This window comes from Brassica rapa, chromosome A03 (assembly GCF_000309985.2).
Source record: "Brassica rapa cultivar Chiifu-401-42 chromosome A03, CAAS_Brap_v3.01, whole genome shotgun sequence".
NCBI lineage: Eukaryota > Viridiplantae > Streptophyta > Magnoliopsida > Brassicales > Brassicaceae > Brassica > Brassica rapa.
This window is the reverse complement of record NC_024797.2, coordinates 4,617,634-4,635,278: the sequence shown is the minus strand read 5'-3', so window position 1 is coordinate 4,635,278 and position 17,645 is coordinate 4,617,634. Positions and strand designations below refer to the sequence as shown.

Below are 17,645 nucleotides of genomic sequence, written 5' to 3'. Positions count from 1 at the left end.
ATGCTAGATGATTTATAACTATTTTTCTTATCAATTTTTGGAAACATTATTAGTTGCTTAAACACCAGTAACACAATTTTATTTCACGACATAACTAACATCACCATAAAAACAACTCAGTACAAAAAGATAGTGTTGAAATTTCAGCTTCATCCAATTAAAGAAGTTCATCAAGAAAACCAAAACAAAATACGCTTCAAAACTAGAAATCGATCAAAAGTATTGCCAGTATCACTTTTCTTTGTCAAACTCTAAGGAAATAAGAGTCAAGTCAATACATGAGTTAGAGCTACATTTCCCATCTACACTCATAAAAAATAATCGAGGAAACACAACTATGAAAAACTTTCCGACATCATCTGAGCTGTCTTTATATTCTATCTAAATACAATTTTGGTAGTTTGGTAAACTAATAAAAAAATTCATTACAAAATAATGAGAAAAAATTATATGCAACATTCAAACAACAAAAATCACAGTATGTTTCCCCTCATATATTATATACCTTACATACTACATAGTTTATATACCATAAAATCTTTTGTAATATTTTATATTCACACAACAAAATTAATTATAAAAATTAAAGCAATTATCCGCGCGTAGCGCGGAAAACGATCTAGTATGTATAATTGTTCATAAATAGCCATTCTCTTACAACATATAAATGTCCCATATGATAAACAAGAAATCAAAATATAAGAAACACAAGATCACTTCTTCTATTCTTCAAGTAATTAGGACGTAAACATTTATATATATGTTTACGTCATTAATTTAATCAGGAATATATTGATCATGCATGCATGGAAACTTTTTTTATTTTTTGCTTAAAACATGCATGGAGACTTGAAGAATAAAAAAGGATCGATTTAATCAAAGAGGCAACAGCATACGGGGGTGGGTCTGTCGAAGAGACAGTGGCCGTCCATTTTTACAGCGTCGGTGCTTCGGTGGCAATGGGTGTCGCAGTCGCTGTCCTCATCGCATGTTCCTCTCAAGCGGCATGGTCCGTCCATTTCTTCCTTTTCTGCAAAAATTCAAGAAACTTGAATTAGGTTTGTGATGATGATGACGTATTTACAAGTTTAGTAGAAACAAAAAGAAATATCATTTAAAGCAAAAAAAAAGAAATATCTACGAATGTAAAATAAATAAGATGAGTGGTAACCTGTTAAATTAGATTGGGCAGTAATAACGAGAGAGAAGATGACAAGAAGGGCAACAAGTTGAAATCTTGATGAGGCCATTTTTTTTTGCAGTTTGTTTTATTTATTTTTAATAATACAAGATATTCAACTTGATGTTTTGTGCTTGGAAAAACTACGAGCGGTCTTTGGGGTTTTTATACATAAGATTAGCTTTAAATATAGTAATTTTTTATTACTTATTTTTAAATATAGTGAAGATAATGTATGGTTAATGTGGCAATAAAAGAAAATAGATCTCCTTGAAATAGAATTGGCTTTCGTTTCTTACATCTAAACTTGGTGAGGATAAGAAAGGATGGGTGGTAGAGGAGTAACTTTGATTATATGAAAGTTTCAAGAACCGCTAACGTGCATGCATACAAATCAATGCAAATTATATTAAAATATATATTAAATTTTAATTATTAATACATTATTTTATAAGATTGTGTAACTTCAAATATTTTTAAACCAATATAATTTTAAAAATACAATTACTATTTTAAATCTATAATTTATAATACTAATTTTATTTTAAATCTGTAATTTATTATATTATCTAGATCTCTTTCTCAAAAAAAAATACTATTGTATTATCTAATAAAAATGTATAGAAACACACAACAACAAAAAACTATTTTAAATGAATTTTTTTCTTAAACATTTAATTTTCTGAAACGGATGGAGTATAGATAATCTTGAACATTGATGATTTCTACCAGTTTTACAACATCTTTCATGGACATGACATGTTCCATAGCATAGCTAGAGACTATAATTGATGCCAAAAAAAGAAGAAGCTAGAGACTATAATAAAGAGTCATGTCTCTAGGAGCCGCATATTTTAACCACCGTTGTTAGGACAAAAGCTGATTAAATTGTACATTAACTCAAAACGTAGGAAACGACACACCACATCCATGACCAAATTTCTGTCTCTTCAGAATATCTCAGTGGCGGCGTATTCATATCGTGATCGACGAATGTTCTCTCGCCGTTTCTTCAACACGTACCCTGCGACGCCAACCATACTCGCTGCTGCAATCGCTCCAACCGCGATTCCAGCCTTCTTTCCGCCTCCTGAGGAACTTTCCCTCTCTGTTCCACTACCGTCTTTGTATTTGAGATCACTTTCTTCCGGTGACAGAGACGGTGGCCCGTGAATGTAACCGGGAGGCATCGTTGTTGGAGAGGCCGATGGTGAAGGAGATGGAGACATTCTGGTTTCTGATTGAGGTGCATACGAATACGGAGATGGAGATGGAGCTGGTGAAACTTTTTTAGTTGATATCTTACCGGATACTATTCCTACCGTTAACAGAACTATGATTATGAAACTGATCTTCATCATCTCGAAGGTTCAACCTCCCTCGTCTCTCTCTCTCTCTCTCTCTCTCTCTCTCTCTCTCTCTCTCTCTCTCTCTCGAAGATATATATAATATATAGGGTATGCAGAAGTGTATAGAAAACAGAGATCAAGAAGTCATATTGTTCAGTTTCTACTTAAAGTTTCGTATGAGTGACACTTGAGAAATGAGTTGGCACCTAACAGTCAACGCTTAGGGGATTTACAAATAGTAATATTGGATTATTTGGCTAATGGAGGGACAAATATTTAATAGGGAGAAGAAGCGCATGAAAATAAAGGAATATAATAATTAGAGTCAATAATAAGAAATGCAAGGCAAGTAACCACTTTAAATTAATGTTGACGCCTACGTAAAGTTAATTATATTTCTTTTAAGGGTTGACTTTTGACTAATTGCACAAGTTTTGGCAACTTCACCGAAGAGGAAATGTAACTATTAATGAAACAAAAAAAGAGCGTTAGGAATATTAATGTGACTGATTTGAGCTTTGGGATTTTTTATATACTGTAGTCTCTTTCCCTTGAGATCAGTTCCTCTAGTTCTACTCAATGTATTGATATATGGTGTTTTATACATCTTGTATATATGCTTTTAAATTAGTTTTCAAGTCTTTATCGAGTCTTCCTAGTCCTTTTGGAGTCATTACAGGTCTGGAGTTGCATTGGATGGGAGATGGACCAGCTGGAACAAAAGAGGCAGAAAACAATGCAATTTGGTGGTTTTCACGCAGAACAGTCTTGATGACTGTTCCGGATAGCAGAGCAACCCGAGTGACTGTTCCGAGTGAGTGTTCCAGCGGCAGAGATTTTTAAGGAAACTACAAGTCATTACGGGATTTGCCCTAATTATCCATATTTTCTCTCCCAGCCGCCTGTGGCTTTGATATATCATATTTTCTGTTTCTCTTTATGATTCTACGCTATTCTAGACAGAAGAAAACCATTGGAGACTTTTGTGCTTTTGGATTGTAAAGGGAGAAGGCTCCATCTCTCTCACCATAGAGAAGATTATCCTGAACCCTCTTTCTATCTCTTTTATTTACATGAAGTTTTATTCAGAATTGATCTCTGTGATTTCTTTGTCCATGTCTGAGTAGTCGATCTAGCTAGCCTAGGGTGTTAGGGTGTTAGATCGTGAGCTAAACATAGATAAGTATCCATTGATTGTCTTCATTCATAACTGCTCTTATTGCTTGCATTAAACTGGCCAGTTATTGTTAGATCCTAGGTTTAACCTATTCATTAACCGTGTAATAGGTTGCTAGATCTGTTATGAATGAGCATAGCATCCCTAATCAGCGAAAGTAGATATTAGGGTGTTTTGTGAACCGATTGGACTTGATCTTAATGTTCATCATCACGCCTTGATCCAAGCGAGAGCTTAAGTATTGAGGCTGATCGTTGAAAGGTGAAACACCACGACAGTGGGTTGATCTAGTATTGTGTTCCTAGTTCTAGACTAGTCCATTAATCAAACTTGAATAATTGTTTGGCTCATGATTGTAAGCGCCCGTTAAACCCTAGGTTAGTTTCTCATTAATCTGAAACTTAAAACCAATCTGTTACTTGCTTTTTACGTTACCACAAACTTTAAAACCCCCATATTGTTTTAGCTTGATTCTGATCCCATAAAGATAAAGTGTAAGATTTGGTCTCTGTGGATTCGATCCTAAAGTGCTACATCGACATACCATTCGATTGTGGTAGTGTGCACATTAGGTTATTTGGTGTGCGTATACACGTAATATCAAATTGGCGCCGTTGCCGGGGACCATCTTTTTACCTTTATTTTTCGGTTATTTATTTAGTCTAAGACCTCTAACTTGCCTTATCCTTTTGTTGCAGCTAATGTTCCAGGTGCATGACCAGTAGACATACTCGGAGAAACGCACAAGGAGAGTTAGTTACATTTACCAACCAGGAGCTAGCAAGGTTAGAAAGAACAAATCGTCAACAGCCAAGGCAAACTGACACCACTATGGGTGATCACGCCAATCAGGATGATCTCGCTGCGGCTATGGCACTCATGCAGCAGCAGATGCAACAAATGCAGCAGACCATCCAAGCTCAGCAGGATGCTGCTGAACAGGCTGCTCTCGCGCAGCAGGAACAACAGGCGCAGACTGTTCCAATCGGGCAGAGAAACCTTCCGCGTAACATCCCTACTACGCGCTCTGCCATTGTTCCTCCACTCTGCACCAGGCAGGACTTCGAAATCAAGCCTGCTTTGATCGGTCTAGTACAGAGAAAGGTGTTCTCTGGTCTCTCTACAGAAATTCCAATGGAGCATATTGAGAGCTTCGAAAAAGTCTGTAGTTTCACTCGCGTGAACGGTGTTCCACCAGACTACATCACGTGCATGTTATTCCCATTCTCTCTTGATGGAAAAGCTGCACGGTGGTTGAACTCTCTCCCTACCGGCTCTCTTACTTCATGGGAACAGGTCCGATTAGCGTTCCTCAGCCATTTCTACTCTAAGGCGAGAACATCTGCATTGAGGAATAAGATCACCTCCTTCAGACAGCTCACTGATGAGCCTTTCTGCGACACATGGGAGCGCTTCAATGACTATCGCAGAGAATGTCCTCACCATGGATTTGATGATGATTATCTCCTGGACATTTTCTATGATGGAGTGGACTGGAAATACCAAGGTGCTCTAAACTCTGCAAGCAATGGAGATTTCATGACTCAAACCACTGCTGGAGCGTTTAAGCTGATTGAGAACATGGCTGCTAGCTCAGCTAATAAGAAAGAGGAGAGTGATTGCTCCAAAGGGAACAGTTCTGACGCCCAGAAAATAGATGAGCTGATTGCCAAGGTTGATCAGCTACTGAAAAACAACCAAGGGCACGTCTTCAGCATGGAGCAAGCTACGGCTGGGCATATTCAGAACCAGAACAAGCGACAACCGCAGAGCAATCAGCAAGCTGTTCCAGCTAACGGGAACAGTCAACCAGATGAGCTGAAGGGTCTGGGTATGATGATGCAACAATTGTTGCAGGGTCAGCAGGTTCAGGCCAAGACGTTGAATCAGGTAACCACAGAAATGGATACCAGGATGGGCAACATGTTCACTGAGCTGAATAACAAGTATGACAATCTTGCGATCCACATAAGAAAGATCGATGTTCAGCTTGCTCAAACAGATGAGAGTGTCAAGAGGCAACAAGAGACGCTTCCTGGAAGAACTGATAAAAATCCTAGGACTGAGCACTGTAATGCAATAGAGCAGCCGTTTGCTGAGACTGCTCCAGGCGCAGAAGAGAGAGCAGAGCAGTCTGCTAGCTCTGGAGTGACTGCTCCTAGCGAACCTGCTGAGACTCCACCATCTCGAGTCTATGTTCCCAAGGTTCCCTATCCAATTCCACCTAGACATCTGATGGATCCCATTAGTGAAGAGCAACTGATAGGTTTTAACAAGATGGTGAGAAAGCTTCCTAAAGAACTTGCATTCGAAGATGCTCTGCAGATTCGTCCATTGCTCCAGTTCTTTATAAACTGTAGAGAGACTCAAGAAGAGATCAAGGTCCTATATACTAGAGCACTGTCTACGCCAGTACTGAAGGTATTGCCTAAGGTTGATGATCCTGGAAAGTTTGTTTTCCCATGTTCCATCGCAGGAACGACCTTCAAGGACGCTCTTTGTGACTCTGGTTCTTGTGTGAATCTCATCTCAAAGGTTATTGTAGACGATTTGGGTATTACTGATGTTGAGCGTTCTCAGCTGACCCTGACCTTTGCAAACTCTTCCAGAGCAGTCCCATATGGAACCATCCGCAGCCTTCATGTTCAAGTAGGGGAATGCATTGTTCCTGCTGAGTTTCAAGTTGTTGAGATGAACAAGGATCATGAGATGCCTTTGATATTTGGAAGGACATTCATGGCTACTGTTGGAGCAACCATCGATATGCCCAACAAGAGAGTCTACTTCTCCAACATCAACAAGAAAGTTTTCTACAAGGCTGTACCCACCAGATCTTCCTCATCACACGCCTCTCGCATCTCAGTGTTTGATGTAGAAAAGCTGAAGGTTGTTCCAGAGAAGGAGCATGATGATAAGGGTGAGAGCAGGCTGTTATCTGATGAAGATCCATGCACTGATCCTACTAAAATCAGAGGGAATTCAAGGGTGAAACAGAAAATCCAGAAGAAAAGGGTCAAGGGAGATCCTACAATGACTTTGAAACCTCTCAAGTGTGATGAGAACTCCATTGAGTATGAGGTAAAGTGCAAGGGTACCTCCAAACCGTTCTCTAAAGTCAGAGCCATTCTCACACATGAGCTGAAGGAGAAAGGAGAAGATGCTGTGAAAGGGTTGTTGAGCAGAGTTCTGAAGATGAACATGTCTGACTGTGGAGCTTGTTTTGGAACAAGCCCTCTTGCTCAACCCGACTGATCCCAGTCACCAAGTCAAGCTAGTGACTTAAACCAAGCGCTTGGTGGGAGGCAACCCACTGGTGAGTGTCATTAACATTAGGATTTTCTTTTTACTTATTTTTGTTTTTAGTTTGTTGAGTCTCAGGTCATAAATCAGAAAATCCGAGACCCTTGACTGGAGCAAGCAGTTGGCTGCTCTCATTCCAGAGCATCCTTTACCGGAGCAACCGCGTCTTGCTCTGTCAGGCTGCTCCGCGCCAGGTAAGTATCTCGAAAAAAAAAAAAAAAAAAAAAAATTATTCTTGTTTTCTCCTTCTCTCTGATTTATTTTCACACCAGGGACGTTGTGAAGTAAGTCTGGGGGAGGGTTTTCGTCGTTTACTAACTCGTTTCTTTCTTTTGTTTTTCTTTTGGGTCAATTTGAGTCTGTTTTTATTGAGTCAGTCAAAACTTTGTGGGAATTAGGACCTTATTCTGTGTTGATCACTGACCACCTCGTGCTTTAGTTATCTTATTCAGTGACCTTAGCAGTGGCGAAAGACACACATGTGGACCTGGAACACCCTGACATATCTCACTTGATTCTCCAGAAGTTCTCAGCCGATCAGGTTACACTGGGTAGACTTAACTCCACCTTACTTGAACCTAATCTTGACTGAAATTCTTCTTGTTATGGGCATTAGATCAGGGAAACGAGAACACACTCAGGATTTCTTATCCTTTTTATCCATCTTGCTGATCCTGAGTGGCTAGCTCATCTTTAGCTAGTTCCCACCTTACACCTTAGCCTTTATTCCACCTTCATGCATTTGTTTTTCAGTGTCATATGTGCAGATATGTGCAAAAAGGTCGGAGAGGAAAGGATCAACGCAGCCTCCTACTCGTTACTGCTGCAGAAATTATGTCAGAAAAGAGAACAAACAGATTAAGGGAGCAACCGCTCCATAACCAATGAACTGCGCAAGAGCAGGGGTGGAGAACCAGAATGGTCGCGGAATCAGAACCACCAGTGGCACTCAGAACGATCATGTAGTACCTCCTTCTTCGTCACATCACCATATCAGTCTTTAAAAAAAAAAAAAAAAAAAAAAAAAAAAAAAAAAAAAAAAAAAAGAGAAGGGGAAGAAAGAAAAGAAACATGGAGCCACTGGAAAGGTCGAGCAAGAAGTTGGTACCAAGTATTGAAGAATGTGTAGAGGAAGTGGAAAGCAGAACAATCAGTTGCATGTTCCGTCATCAGAACAGTCGCACCAGATAGAGCAAAAACGAGTAAAGGCTGTGGACATCAATGGATCTATCCTCTCTTGCCATTTTGTGTGATATCCAGCATCCTCTTCAATGAAATGGTAGCCCCTAAACACTTTTAACTCCACCATTAAATAGTCTGTTCCACACCTAGACCGTCTACCCTGAATGATGCCTGTGATGAGAAGCTCACACTACTCTTAAATGAATGTAGGGAGTTCTGTCTCGATAGTGTTGCTTTTTCAGGTTTGAGATGAAGAGTATGGAGCCGATTTTTGAACAGCAGTCAGTGGGGTTCCAGTAAGGGTGTGTTGTCCTAGTTTTACTGCTTGTATGGTTTAGAGATTCGTGGTTAAAGTATGGTTGCTGAGAATAGGAGAGTTCCCACACTTTCAAACCTTTCTCCCTGTTCTTGATACTTGACATTGTTTGAGGACAAACAAGGATCTAAGTTTGGAGGAATTGATATATGGTGTTTTATACATCTTGTATATATGCTTTTAAATTGGTTTTCAAGTCTTTATCGAGTCTTCCTAGTCCTTTTGGAGTCATTACAGGTCTGGAGTTGCATTGGATGGGAGATGGACCAGCTGGAACAAAAGAGGCAGAAAACAATGCAATTTGGTGGTTTTCACGCAGAACAGTCTTGATGACTGTTCCGGATAGCAGAGCAACCCGAGTGACTGTTCCGAGTGAGTGTTCCAGCGGCAGAGATTTTTAAGGAAACTACAAGTCATTACGGGATTTGCCCTAATTATCCCTATTTTCTCTCCCAGCCGCCTGTGGCTTTGATATATCATATTTTCTGTTTCTCTTTATGATTCTACGCTATTCTAGACAGAAGAAAACCATTGGAGACTTTTGTGCTTTTGGATTGTAAAGGGAGAAGGCTCCATCTCTCTCACCATAGAGAAGATTATCCTGAACCCTCTTTCTATCTCTTTTATTTACATGAAGTTTTATTCAGAATTGATCTCTGTGATTTCTTTGTCCATGTCTGAGTAGTCGATCTAGCTAGCCTAGGGTGTTAGGGTGTTAGATCGTGAGCTAAACATAGATAAGTATCCATTGATTGTCTTCATTCATAACTGCTCTTATTGCTTGCATTAAACTGACCAGTTATTGTTAGATCCTAGGTTTAACCTATTCATTAACCGTGTAATAGGTTGCTAGATCTGTTATGAATGAGCATAGCATCCCTAATCAGCGAAAGTAGATATTAGGGTGTTTTGTGAACCGATTGGACTTGATCTTAATGTTCATCATCACGCCTTGATCCAAGCGAGAGCTTAGGTATTGAGGCTGATCGTTGAAAGGTGAAACACCACGACAGTGGGTTGATCTAGTATTGTGTTCCTAGTTCTAGACTAGTCCATTAATCAAACTTGAATAATTGTTTGGCTCATGATTGTAAGCGCCCGTTAAACCCTAGGTTAGTTTCTCATTAATCTGAAACTTAAAACCAATCTGTTACTTGCTTTTTATGTTACCACAAACTTTAAAACCCCCATATTGTTTTAGCTTGATTCTGATCCCATAAAGATAAAGTGTAAGATTTGGTCTCTGTGGATTCGATCCTAAAGTGCTACATCGACATACCATTCGATTGTGGTAGTGTGCACATTAGGTTATTTGGTGTGCGCATACACGTAATATCATGTATGCAATCATATACATGGGTCTTCTCCTATCAAGTTGAACTCTCTAGTAGTGTGACCTTGTTTCAGTGTGGGACAAACAGTTGTACAAGCTGGCCTTTAAAACCAAAATAAAAAAAGTTAGGAATGTCAAAACTAAAATTTACTTATCCTCATCTTTCTGTAGTCCATTGAAACAGTTCTGATCATACAATATAAATTGCGGTGACGTATTTCTGTAAGACACACACTAACTTCAGTAACACTAGCTTTAATCACACTAAAGATTTGAACTTTAGTTCCACTTACTTTGTCCTCCCTCCAGTGTAAGGCTTGTGCTCCCCATCTACAAAGAAGAGAATAATAGTAGGGACGCCCTGAACGCTATACTGATGAGTCAGCTCATTCTCCTCCGTCGCATCGACTTTAGCCAAACCGACACCGTCTCCCTTGAGCCGCAGGACACTGGCAATGACCACACCACGAGGCGTAGAACTAAACCATGACGTATTGGTTGTTCTCTATCACGTCTGTGAAGTTACGCTCTTTGACGACCACCTATTAGAGATATGTTGGGCCGGAAGATATGTATCTTACGGACCAAGTCTGTGAAGCCTGTGAAACCCATGAAAACCCTCAAGAATAAAAGGAAAGACTTGAAGAACAAGTTACTCTCAAGATATTCTAGCATATTTACATTAAGTGTTTAGGAAAGTTAGCATTATCTAGTGTTAACATTATGTTAATGTTACCACTATATATATGCATATTGTATTCTCTTATCAAATACAACACAATAATATATCTATTCTATTATATTTTACATGGTATCAGAGCATTCGATTCTTAGGGATCAAAATTAAGCTTCCGTGTTATAAGTTTTAAACTTCGAAGATGCTTATCATCGGTGGTGTTGATGATGGCAAAGAAGGTGGTGACGACGATCCAGACGAAGACGTCAACGTCAAGTTCTCTCATTAGGGATACTTCTTAATAATAAGTATCAGGGTTTTGTTAAGTATGTTATTTAAGTCAAAGGATTTATTATTATTATTTTTTTTTCTATTTTGGTGAATGCTTGAGAATTATTGAGGGTTAAGGTTTGTAGTTTCACATGGGTTATTTTCTATCTGAGATTTTTCTATAGTTTAGAATTTCTCAAGAGTTGTTTTCTCATAGTTTGGGATTTATTGGTTATAGTTTAACCATTACGGGGGAGTTCTAGTTGAACGCTCAAATTCTTAGGTCAGTTTTTTTTTTAGTCCGTGTTATGGACTGTCCAAGTCAAGGATAATTGTTTATGGAGTTGCAGTTGCGCCCACGAGATGTATTCTCATTGTCAAGACCGAAGAAGAGCTGAAGATTTCATCCCTCCTTGTCTAAGTTGAAGTTTATTCTCGAAGGAATCTACTGATTTGTTTTCCTCGACATAGTGTCCACGACATACGTGGTCTGCTTTGTGATTGCAGATTTGCGTGTTGCATCCCACGTTTGTCGTGCGGAGGAGTATTAGAGATATGTTGGGCCGGAAGATATGTATCTTACGGACCAAGTCTGTGAAGCCTGTGAAACCCATGAAAACCCTCAAGAATAAAAGGAAAGACTTGAAGAACAAGTTACTCTCAAGATATTCTAGCATATTTACATTAAGTGTTTAGGAAAATTAGCATTATCTAGTGTTAACATTATGTTAATGTTACCACTATATATATGCATATTGTATTCTCTTATCAAATACAACACAATAATATAACATAATCTATTATACTTTACACCACCACGTAATGTCGCCGGGAACCGATCCGAAACTTGATTACCTAGATCGGAGAAATCTCCGTATTCCACGTCGTCGTACGCTTCGGGGTCTTCCGGCTTCTCCTCCGTCGAATTCGTCTGGCTCAGACTCACAGGGGAAGTAAGTGGCTCACCGGGACCTTCATCATTGAGATCTTCCAGGAAGCTAAAATCCTCATCGTCTACGTCGGAGGAAGATGCGGCAAAAGAAGGAGAAAATGAGAAGAGCTGTGAGGGAGAGGACGCGGAGGAAAACGCGGAACGCCATTTTAGTGCGACTGTCTGAAATTGGAAGAAACTCTGACCAAAAATCTAGTTCTTATTTCGTTGACTAAAATACGACTAGACTTGAATCCAAACTGAATAAGGTTTAATTTTCTGACAGCAACTAAAACATATTTAAGATCCATTTAACTTTATGAAATATTAAATTATTTTCCATATATAGTTTCAAGATGTTTTCCTAATTTTTGTCGAACCCCAAATTCAAACGGAATATTAAATTAAACCAGACCAAAGTCCAGCTATTTTGCTACCATTCTGCATGCAAAATCAATAACTAATTACTTGATAATGATCAAGCATCAGAGTGGATTACAATCGTGCGGGTTAAATTAGCTAGTCGTTTCTTGATCACAAAGTAAATTCCCATTAAAAGGAGAGCTGTGAAAGAAATGCCTATCACTATGCCAACAGTTTCTCCTCGTCCTTCTTCTCTCCTACTCTCACTTATGCGTTCGTCTGATGAAACTTTACTTCCTTGTGTGTCTGCTTCTACATTAGATGCCTTTGAAGGTGAAGGTGAAGGTGAAAGAAATGGCAAAGAATGCGAGTTTCTTGGTGGATTATTGTCAGGTAGTGATGATTTTGGGTGAAAGAAATCGTAAGCTTCTGGAGAGAAAGCAGATGGGTTTGAATAAGCTGGACCATGAGCAGGTCTACTTCCTGCAATGGCCACACGTATAAGTAGAGATAAGGAACAGGAGAAGAAGAGCAAAGAGTGAGTTAGGTTTGTCATGTTTTTTCCTTCTCTATAATCTTTGTAAATGTTTGATTTTTGTTTAGTTTGTGTGTGTGTTTGTGGTTTTTATAGGATTGGTTTAAGAGAGGTGTTGCTTGTAGCGCAAATTTGTATGATTGTGCAATAAATAACAAAAGAAGAAAAAGTTGTTTTTGAATGAGGGAAGAGAACTATAGAAGTCATGAAAACCATTTTGGCTAATGCAGTTTTTTGTTTGTTTGTTAGTTTCACTCTTTTGTTTATAGTTTCTTTCTTTTTTTTTTGTATCCTTCCAATACAAATGTTGGCAATACGTACTTAAATAGTTACAGAACAAAACAGTTGTAGTTTATTGGTTTTACAATACTTTACATTGTTTTATATATTTGATCGATGGTAAATGATTATAGAATAGGTCCATATGGTGTTTGTTCATCTAGTTACGATTTTGTTTTGGTAGAAGGTTGGTGGCAAAGAATGCATGAAGAGGTTGTAAGCTTGAAGGAACAGCAATATAAAGAAAATAAAATAAAAGCAAAGAAGAGATTTATCTTAAAGCAACATTAATTAAAACCACATTTACAACCAATGGGAAATTCCTTGAAATTTAAAAACAGAACATAAAATTAAATAAAAGATACACGTAGCTTCCGCTTAATATATAGTGGTAATCATCATTTTGGTTTAAGATCAACTTGTGGCTCAATTCAAACAATTAAAATTAAGCAGAGCTCCTAAAGGAGCCAAGAGATTTAATTCCAGCCGCTCTTAGAACAAACTGATGGTATAACGCAGCTGCTGCTGCTCCGATCATTGGTCCCACCCAAAATATCCACTGTTCAAATTATCAAAATATATGATTAAGCATCATTAGTTTCATTTGATATATATTTTTAACTAATAGAAAATGTGTCCAGGTATATAAAAGTTAATGACGTACTTGGTCGTCCCAGGCCTTTTCTTGGTTGTAGATAACTGCGGCTCCGAAGCTACGGGCGGGGTTGATTCCGGTTCCAGTGATGGGAATGGTGGCCAAGTGAACCATGAAGACGGCAAAACCAATGGGAAGTGGCGCCAAAACTGGAATGTGAGAGTCACGTGCACTTCGCTTGGGATCGGTGGCCGAGAAAACGGTGTAGACAAGGACAAATGTTCCGATGATCTCGGCACCTAGTCCGGTACCTTTGTTGTAGCCGTCGGCAAGCTGGTTGGCTCCACCTCCATATCTAATGTTATTATTCATTTGTATTTAGCAAAAAAAAAAAGATATCTAGACGTTTGATCGGCTGATGCATGAGTGTTGAGACATGATGGAACCTGTTGTAGTAAGAACTTTGGAATGCTTTGACCAGGCCGCAACCACATATGGCACCAAGGCACTGAGCCACAATGTATAACACTGTCCGCACTAATGACACTTTTCGAGCTAAGAACAGTCCCACCGTCACAGCCGGATTTATATGACCACCTTCAATGTTTCAATAACAGCAAGAAATGTTAATTTATTAATCAACTTAAAATGTAAGGTTGTATTTTAGTTTAGGTAAGCCAAACCAAAGTAATTCATACCGAATTTAGCTGAACTTTCGTACTGACTAGAAAGTTGAAAATTTCTATTAAATGCATGAAAGATATTATTGGCTTTTGACCAAAACAAAATGATAGATAGACAGTACATAGGCTTATTCGACAAAACATTGAAATTAAAGTACCACATGGATCTATACAGATTAGGTATTACTATAATCTATATGTGATATATTTAATAAACTATACCATATTTCTAACGTTATATATGTTTACGGAAAAATCTAGGAACCGTGACGCGAACGTTACTATACGTACCAGAGATACCGGCGGTGCAGTAAACGAGAACAAAAATCATTCCACCGAAAGCCCACGCAATACCCAATATCCCAACGCCGCCGCAATCAACTCCTCCGGCATTTGCGTCGGTCTGAGCTTTGTAGCCAATTACGGTGAGGATTGAGACGTAAAGGAAGAGAAGTGTTGCCACGAACTCAGCTATGACCGCTCTATAGAGCGACCACTTCCCAAGCTCCTCCATGTCAAACAATGGGGCCGGAGGCGGATCCTGGTAATCTCTCGCCGCCATTGCTCCGCCCTCTTGCACCTCCAAGTCCTTTGCCATGGCTAAAGATGATGATGAGAGAGAGAAAAGATGGATGTATTTTGATGTTTGTTGTAACTCTCTAGTTTAGTTGTGTGTATATATATACACAGATGCTATGCAAAGGTTTGGTATAAGTACATTGTAAGACAGATAATTTTTATGGCTATTAATTATGTGGACAGTTAATTAAGTACACATATAGTATTAGAAATAATTATGTGGACAGTTAAGTATACATATAGTATTAGAAATAATAATGGAAGGAATCATATCTAAACCGTATATGCCTCAAATGAGCTGGTTGTATTATGAGAAACATCTCAACATTTTTAGGAATTAAAAAATGTTATGAAGGAATGCTTTGCACAATTGCATGCAGTATTATGTTTTAACTTTTCAGAATATTGATATATTGGTTTATATAAAGAAATTCCAACATTTGTTATATGTTTCTTTCTTAAATATGGGTATGGTGGGTTTAATTTTTCAGTCTCGTCGAATGTGGGAATGGGTATATAGAAAAGAGTAAAAATAGATCAAAGTTTTTATGACTTAACTATATGTTTATACATTCTGGAGTATCTCATGATTCTCATCAGTGATTTTGAGTTAAAACTTAGAACAATCGCAAATGTCTTAAACTATTGGAACCGTGTAATTTATGATGCAAGTTATTTAATTACTCTTCAATATACAAGTCATCCAAGAAACTGAAAAAGCAACAGATTACTGCAGATACTGAAAATCATTTACCTACAGTACAAAAAAAACTACTGTTAATTGTTGTAATCTTTAGTTTATTCACACGAAATACACCCACTCACCAAAGAAACATCATAACATTGATGCTATTTTAAAAAGTTAAGGTTTTTCAATATTGAGGAATTTTCATAATATTTGTCTCTTCAATCTTTTTCCTTTTTCTCAACTTCTAATTTCATTGATAATAAAGAATAATGGAAACAAATCCTCTTAAAGCACCAGAATGTAGGCTGATCCCGGGTTAACAGAAACTACGAGCCTTGGTCCAAAAGCTCTTCTAGAAATAAAACGTAAAACAGATATGCGTAGCAAGGTAAATTAAAATCGTTCAGACCTGTACAAATGCATTTGTATAGCCAATCCTCTGTCTCCAGAGTCTCCACTAATCCATGTGGTGTGGAGATAGATGTTTCTTCAATTCAACATTTTCTATATTATGCGTACATTTTCCGAATAACATAATACGTGTCAGAGCTGTCTTTAAATTGTATGATTAGTGGAAGATAAACTTGTTTTAGGCTATCCTGACCAACCCTTGATTTAGACATATTCTTGTGTTTATATTAGTTTAATTGGAGCCTTAATTTAATATTTTTCAATTGTTGTTGCAACGTCAAATTTCATCTCCTATTTTTCTTTATCCAGATTTCAATCTTTACAATTAAAATTTATGTTATTACTAGCTTACATGTTCCATTAAATTGATATTATCTAGCGAATAACTGAATTACGGTCTAACAAGATGGCCAAACTATATATATATATATATATAAAGATGGCCGAACAATATATTATGCCTGAACAATTCATAATGTTATATTAATTAATTACGTGGTCCAGCGAGGATGACTTAGATGTATCGAAGATAATTTAAGGTATACTTTTTGTATGAACGTTTTTTATGCTTGAATAGAAATCATTCCCGAGCAAGTCTGTATCAACGTCGTCACGACCTAAATTTTCAAGCTATATTAATCATGTATTCATATATGTGGTAATAGACTTGCTTAGCATACATTTTACTATATAATATACATATATGATAATATGATATATGACATAAAAATTCAACAGAAAATTACTGGACAATATTTAAAATGATGAATTAATGAAACCTCAATATAACCCACCAATTATCAAAAATATGGGAAAACTAAAATTTCGGATTTAAAATCGAGGAAAACGTAAAATAAGATGATAAGAATGAGATCCATGACATGCAGAATCTGAACAACGTTGAACATGTTATTATATGTTATCTTTGCCAGACGATTTCTTCTGTACATCGTAAAATTATGTCCCAATGATTTGATCCTAATTTTTCCAATTATTCAATTCATGTTGGACTTACATGCTTGATGCATGCATATATTATATTTCTAGTTGCATATATAAATATATAGTATGTGCGTCTTATACATCCATGTAAATAATACAAGTGAGCATGTTCATTAGTTTTGGTTTAGAGTTTGATAGCAAGATGAAATCAATGATTGATGAAAAGGTTCCAAAGTATAAGAGCAAAAGCAAATTAACACTGCACATTGTACTCACTCAAACTATTAACCACATGCTCTATACTGTTATAAGATTTATTTTTTTTTGGTAAAATGTAAAGATTATACTGTTATAAGATCTTTTGATGCATCCAACAATGTTACTATTTGAATAAGGCATCATTACCTTACTTCACTATATAAATGAAACATTCTAATATTTCATCCCAAGAAAGGATTCAAATGTTCAAATCTAAAACTATCATGTTCCAAATCTCAATATCTGAAATGTAGTGTACTAAAAAGCAATTCCTCGAAATCAAACACAATTACAGCAAAACGACAAGAGAACAAAAAAAGGAACCTTCTTTACTCGTTTTTTTTTTTGGACAAAGAACCTTCTTTACTCGTTAGGAACATCAACAATCTCCTCATGAAGATGCTGTCATTGGGTCCCTACCATCAACCGTACACCCCACGGAAACACAAGTCCCTAAAATCTCCCTCACCGTTCCACTCAACTCCTTAGCAATATATCTCGGACGCATAATCTTTGCGATCTCGATGACGTCATCAAACGAAATGTTACCGTTATCTTACGGTCTCTCTCTGGCTCCTTGAGCGCCTTAATTATAAGA

General features: G+C 37.6%; 4 protein-coding genes and 1 non-coding gene across 5 annotated transcripts; all 5 read right to left on the bottom strand.

The window, feature by feature from the left end:
* Window positions 1-623: 623 nt before the first annotated feature.
* Window positions 624-1,341, bottom strand: LOC103856552 (putative defensin-like protein 274). The gene is made up of 2 exons (XM_018657004.2): window positions 1,172-1,341; window positions 624-1,030 (listed from the first exon to the last, which is right to left on the bottom strand). The coding sequence occupies exons 1-2, from the start codon at window positions 1,248-1,250 to the stop codon at window positions 873-875; spliced, it is 237 nt and encodes a 78-aa protein (XP_018512520.1). The 5' UTR covers window positions 1,251-1,341; the 3' UTR covers window positions 624-872.
* A 789-nt stretch (window positions 1,342-2,130) lies between these two features.
* LOC103856551 lies at window positions 2,131-2,409 on the bottom strand. The gene has a single exon (XM_009133660.2). The coding sequence runs from the start codon at window positions 2,407-2,409 to the stop codon at window positions 2,131-2,133; it is 279 nt and encodes a 92-aa protein (XP_009131908.2).
* Window positions 2,410-5,050: 2,641 nt separating this feature from the next.
* On the bottom strand, window positions 5,051-5,157 carry LOC117133143. The gene has a single exon (XR_004456984.1). It is a non-coding gene; the product is annotated as a small nucleolar RNA R71 (small nucleolar RNA).
* A 4,812-nt stretch (window positions 5,158-9,969) lies between these two features.
* Window positions 9,970-12,892, bottom strand: LOC103856550. The gene is made up of 2 exons (XM_009133659.3): window positions 11,600-12,892; window positions 9,970-10,379 (listed from the first exon to the last, which is right to left on the bottom strand). Exon 1 carries the CDS (start codon window positions 12,631-12,633, stop codon window positions 12,193-12,195), a length of 441 nt encoding a protein of 146 aa, XP_009131907.1. The 5' UTR covers window positions 12,634-12,892; the 3' UTR covers window positions 9,970-10,379; window positions 11,600-12,192.
* A 252-nt stretch (window positions 12,893-13,144) lies between these two features.
* Window positions 13,145-17,546, bottom strand: LOC103856549 (probable aquaporin PIP2-4). The gene is made up of 4 exons (XM_009133658.2): window positions 14,461-17,546; window positions 13,933-14,083; window positions 13,556-13,841; window positions 13,145-13,450 (listed from the first exon to the last, which is right to left on the bottom strand). The coding sequence occupies exons 1-4, from the start codon at window positions 14,765-14,767 to the stop codon at window positions 13,337-13,339; spliced, it is 858 nt and encodes a 285-aa protein (XP_009131906.1). The 5' UTR covers window positions 14,768-17,546; the 3' UTR covers window positions 13,145-13,336.
* Window positions 17,547-17,645: the final 99 nt, after the last annotated feature.

What these genes read in the sequence shown, in the direction of transcription:
- LOC103856552 (XM_018657004.2), bottom strand. Translation starts at nt 1,250, where the DNA reads ATGGCCTCATCAAGATTTCAACTTGTTGCCCTTCTTGTCATCTTCTCT. An exon ending in TGCCCAATCTAATTTAACAG is followed by an intron (nt 1,031 to 1,171) that starts GTTACCACTCAT and finishes GAATTTTTGCAG; the next exon opens with AAAAGGAAGAAATGGACGGA.
- LOC103856551 (XM_009133660.2), bottom strand. Translation starts at nt 2,409, where the DNA reads ATGTCTCCATCTCCTTCACCATCGGCCTCTCCAACAACGATGCCTCCC.
- LOC103856550 (XM_009133659.3), bottom strand. Translation starts at nt 12,633, where the DNA reads ATGACAAACCTAACTCACTCTTTGCTCTTCTTCTCCTGTTCCTTATCT.
- LOC103856549 (XM_009133658.2), bottom strand. Translation starts at nt 14,767, where the DNA reads ATGGCAAAGGACTTGGAGGTGCAAGAGGGCGGAGCAATGGCGGCGAGA. An exon ending in CTGCACCGCCGGTATCTCTG is followed by an intron (nt 14,084 to 14,460) that starts GTACGTATAGTA and finishes GAAACATTGAAG; the next exon opens with GTGGTCATATAAATCCGGCT. An exon ending in CAAAGTTCTTACTACAACAG is followed by an intron (nt 13,842 to 13,932) that starts GTTCCATCATGT and finishes TAATAACATTAG; the next exon opens with ATATGGAGGTGGAGCCAACC.